This window comes from Oratosquilla oratoria, chromosome 2 (genome assembly GCF_046742065.1).
Source record: "Oratosquilla oratoria isolate Oo_2021 chromosome 2, ASM4674206v1, whole genome shotgun sequence".
Lineage (NCBI taxonomy): Eukaryota > Metazoa > Arthropoda > Malacostraca > Stomatopoda > Squillidae > Oratosquilla > Oratosquilla oratoria.
In genome coordinates this window covers 50,370,012-50,375,011 of record NC_134778.1, presented here as the reverse complement: position 1 = coordinate 50,375,011, position 5,000 = coordinate 50,370,012, and the positions used below count along the sequence as shown (strand labels likewise).

Genomic DNA, 5,000 nt, shown 5'->3' with positions numbered 1-5,000 from the left:
CTTGGCCTTTTCGATTGCGAACAAGACATCCAGGCTTTTCTGAATTCCTCGTTTGTCTCTTAGAACATCATCGGTGTCGTGGTCATCTTCTTCGGCTTCCCTCTTCCCTCTATTGTTTCCATTGTGTGTCATCAACGAAGTCGAGTGAAGCAACGCTGGCTGAAGGCTGATGACGTGTATAGCATCTAATTTGACCTTCAGCACGGATTTGAGTGTCCGTATGAATGGCTTCTTGTAACGCGAAAGAAAGTCTTCCGGGGATAGAGGGCCTAGCCGAAGAATTACAGCGTTTTCGACCATGTCTTCGCTGATGACCTTGACAGTTACTCTCGCTTCGACGGACCTCTCGTATTTGCCATCAGAGACTGTGATGTTGACGGGGTAAAGTCCTGCGTCTAGTGGTGAGAGCGCCACCAGCGTCCCATCTTGACCATCAATATCAAAGTATTTGATTTCCGAAGACCCAGACACACCGATGTCGTACTGCAGGACGTCGTAGGGGTCCTGGTCGAGGGCCGTAACCTTTCCGACGTGGCCTCCGGCGTAGGCAGTCCGATAGGTTATAACGCTGACTTGGAGAGGGAAGACCGTCGGCGGGTACCTGGATTCCTCCACCACAGTTATGTGGACCGTGACGTCAGCAGACAATGGAGGCGACCCGCTGTCCCATACTCTTACCATAATGGCGAAGGAACTATGTACCTGTGACGAACAGATGAGATTTTTGTGTCATTGTCAAGAAAAACTCAGAAATTATCGAGAACACACACACACACACACACACACACACACACACACACACACACACACACACACACACACAAACGCGCGCACACGCACGCACAACAAACACTTACAGGCATAACACAACTCATAACAAATCTAACAAAATATATCACACATACAAGTGCACACACAATTACACACGCACACACACACACACACACACACACACACACACACACACACACACACACACACACACACACACACACACACACACACACACACACACACACACACACACACACACACACACACACACACACACACACACACACATACACTAACACATGCACAACACCACTGTATTCATTATTAATGTTGTATATTTCGTCGTAAACCTACCCTATGGTTGAGCCTGGTAGTGGCCAGGCGGATTGTCCCATCCTGGTCGACAGTAAAGGCGTTGGCGCTGTTCCCCCGGATGATCTCCCAGGTGTAAGGCGGTCCATTGGGGTCTGCATCGGCGTCCGTTGCCATAAGGCGCACTATCGAGTAACCGACGGGTCGGTTTTCCTACAGATGGGCACAAAAGAAGAGCGTCATTAGTTGAGTCATCTTTATTTTACTTACAGTTTTTATGGTGACTGTGTATAATTGTGATATGAAGTAGTGTCATCAAGTAAAATTCGTTGGTGACAATGGCCGAGTATCGGGGATTATCATCATCCTTATTATCATCATCCTTTATGCCACTGTGTATAAAGGGGTTGAGGCAGAGACTAACTGAGAACAATAGGCCTTTCATTATTTTTTATTAACTCTTTCATTACCGATTTATTAACACGAGAAATAGAATATAGTCGTCCGATGACAGTCCTAGTAAGATATAAAGCACCATTTGATATGGGAAGGCATAACACTTAGATTCAGATAAGCCAATGTAGTGTTGCATCTGCATCAACACGGTGATATATTCTATAGAATTTGTTTGTTACTGGCAATATCATTCGGCTGAGGGGCGAACTCTGGACCAAGCGGGTTGTCCTTTTTTATCTCAAGTCCATCCCATATATGAATAGAATTGTTATACACGAAAATGGAAAAATCAGTAGAGTCGCTAGGATGAAGAGGTTCATATATCTGTGTAGTGATCATTTGAGGGTTTTCTTCTGTTTAACTCTAAGCGATTTTATTCAGATCAAGGATCAACACTATAGAAAAAAGTTCATGAGTTTCCTTTAGTTACTATGATAAAACATGCAGACAGGAGATATTTCGAACCATATCATTAACTGCGTGTAATTGTGTCACGTGACCGTATGCTTGTCAATGTGTGTGTTTGAGTGTGTTTGTGTGTGTGTGTGTGTGTGTGTGTGATAGATATATATATATATATATATATAGATATATTTATATATATAGATTGAACAGCCAGGGTGACATAACGCATCCCTAACGAAGTCCCACCTTTACCTCGTACCACTCACTCTCTCCATTTCTAATCCTAACACACGCTCTACTACTCTCGTAAAAACTCTTGAAAACTCCTAAAAGCTTTCCTCCTATCCGGTATATCTGCAAAACCTCCAACAGTGCCTTCCTGTCTACGCTGTCATAAGCCTTTTCCAGATCCATAAAAGCCCAAAAAACATCCTTACCTTTTCCTATAGCTTTCTCACATATCTGTCTTACCACAAAAATCTGATCTACGCAACCTCTACCTGTCCTAAACCCACACTGTTCCTCACCTAATCCTCTCAATCAAGATCCTCCCATAAGCCTTCCCAATTACACTCAACAAGCTAATTCCTCTGAAACTATTACACTCACACTTGTCCCCTTTTCCCTTGTAAAATGGAACTATACAGGCACCCCTCCAGTCCTCCGTCACTCTACCCTCTCTTAAACAAACATCAAGTAACCTCATCAGTCAGTCCACCATCACTGTACCTCCTTTTTTCACACATTCTTCATGACATCCATCCAGACCAGGTGCCTTACCTGCGAGAGGTAAATGCAAGGGTGGTGGGTCAGGGATTGGAGAAGGTTAAAGAAAATGGAGAAAAGTGGGAGGTGAGCCAGCTGTTGTTTGCGGACGACACTGCGCTTGTAGCAGGGTCAGAGGAGGGATTGAGGAAGTCACTGACAGAGTTTGGGAGAGTGTGTGAAAGAAAAAAAGTTAAAGATAAATGTGGGTAAAATTAAGGTGATGAGATGTACAAGGGGAGAAAATGGGAGCAGACTGGATGTGAGTATTAAGGGCGAGAGACTGGAGGAAGTGGATAGTTTTAGATACTTGGATGCGAATGTGGCAGGGAAGGGTGGAATGGAGTTGGAGGTAAAATGTAGATTGAGAGAAGCGAGTAAATGCCTTGGTGGATTAAAAAAATGTAATGAGAAATAGACATCTGGGAATGGATGCTAAGAGGAGATTATATGAAGGAGTGATTGTGCCGACAGCACTGTATGGGGCAGAAACATGGAACATAAGAGAGGAAGAGAGGAGTTTGAATATGTTTGAGATGAGGTGTCTGAGAAGTATGATAGGGGTTACTCGGCTGGATAGAGTGAGAAATGATAGAAGAGGAGGAGAACAGGGGTGGAAAGGGAATTGGAAGATAGGGTGGATGAAAAGTATTGGGATGGTTTGAACACATGGAAAAAATGAATGAAGAAAGACTAGTAAAAGAGGTGTGGAAAGCAGATGTGGAAGGAGAGAACATGAGGGGCCGACCTAGGATGAGATGGATGTATGGGGTAAAGGGGGCTTTGGGGAAGAGGGGGATGTCTGTTAAGGAAGGATGGGAGAGGACAGAAGACAGGGGTGAATGGAAAATAGTTGTATATGGATGAGGTTATGATGCATGAGGTGGAATGGGTGGGGGATGGGGGGGGTGAGGTAGTATATGTGAGATAAATTTGATGCAGCCCGAAGGGATTTCTCCCAATCCTCTCCTTTTCTACATGAGGGGACGGAGAGGGGGGGTTGCCGATTTAATGAAGCGACCCTGCTGTGGATGTGCTGTGTCTTGCGACACTGCTTCTGACCCAGGGAAGTGGACAAGGTGCAGCGATGATCCGTCATCTAGGAGGTGCCAAGATAAGAGGGACGGAAGAGGGTGGAGGGGAGTGGAGTGTACTGGGTATGAAATGGGTGGGAGTGCTCATTATGCCTTTGTTTTTTGGCTACTTCTCTTGTAAGGAAAAAAAAAAAAAACCCTTGGTATATGTATGTATGTACATATGTATATATATATATATATATATATATATATTTATATATATATGCACATATATATATCATATATACATATGTATATATATATATATATGTATATATATGTATATATATATATATATATATATATATATATATATGTGTGTGTGTGTGTGTGTGTGTGTGTGTGTGTGTGTGTGTGTGTGTGTAAAAATCCCACTGTCGGAGAAAGTAAACGGATGAAGAATAGAATTAACTGTATATTTCGACCACTCTCTGTGGTCCTCTTCAGCAGATAGTTACATGGTGTACAAGTAAGAGTTATATAGTCGATACAAAGGGATACAAAGGGAACATGAGAAGGTGGCTCAAGTAACTCTGCCTTGGTAACGATTGCTGTCTTCCAGGCCATCTACATTGGGTAAAAGTTTTTTAATTGCTAATGTTGTTAAACAATCTGATGACCATTGTCCTTTAGATGTATTATAATTTGGGTAATTTTTAATTAATGATGACTCGATGATCTTCCTCCGGAAACTGCACTTAGAGTTGTAGATGATTTCTGCTTTCTCCCAATTTATGCGATGGTTTTTCATGGTATGTAGAAATACGGCAGAATTTTCTTGTGCATATTTCACGGAGTTCTTGTGTTCTTTAATTCTTACATAAGAACATAAGAATGAAGGGGACTGCAAGAGACCATAAGGCCTACACTAGGCAGCTCCGTATCCATCACCACCTGCTCATCCCTATCCATAAAGTTGTCTAATCGTTTCTCAAAACAACTGATAGTTTCAACGGTTACTACATGGTTATTAAGATTATTCCATTCGTCGACCACCCTATTAGTAAACTAATTCTTACCTATTTCCTTCATAAATATAAATTTGTTTAGTTTATAACCATTACTGCGTGTCCTGCACTGTTGTTTTAATATGATGATCTTGTTTGTATAACCCTTGTTAAAGCCTTTGATCCACTTGAACACCTCTATTAGATCACCCCGCACTCTGCGTCTTTCCAGAGAGTGTAAATTAAGGTACCTAAGCCTCTCTTC

General features: G+C 42.5%; 1 protein-coding gene across 1 annotated transcript in view; it reads right to left on the bottom strand.

Moving 5' to 3' along the window:
- The window catches only part of LOC143038656 (fat-like cadherin-related tumor suppressor homolog), a gene marked incomplete at its 3' end in the record, with an annotated part of 278,347 nt that overhangs the window by 15,909 nt on the left and 257,438 nt on the right, over window positions 1-5,000 (bottom strand). The window contains 2 exon segments of the mRNA XM_076208162.1: window positions 1-702; window positions 1,129-1,299. The exon segment at window positions 1-702 is cut by the window's left edge and continues 1,716 nt beyond it. Of these exon segments, the coding sequence (XP_076064277.1) occupies window positions 1-702; window positions 1,129-1,299 (873 nt within the window).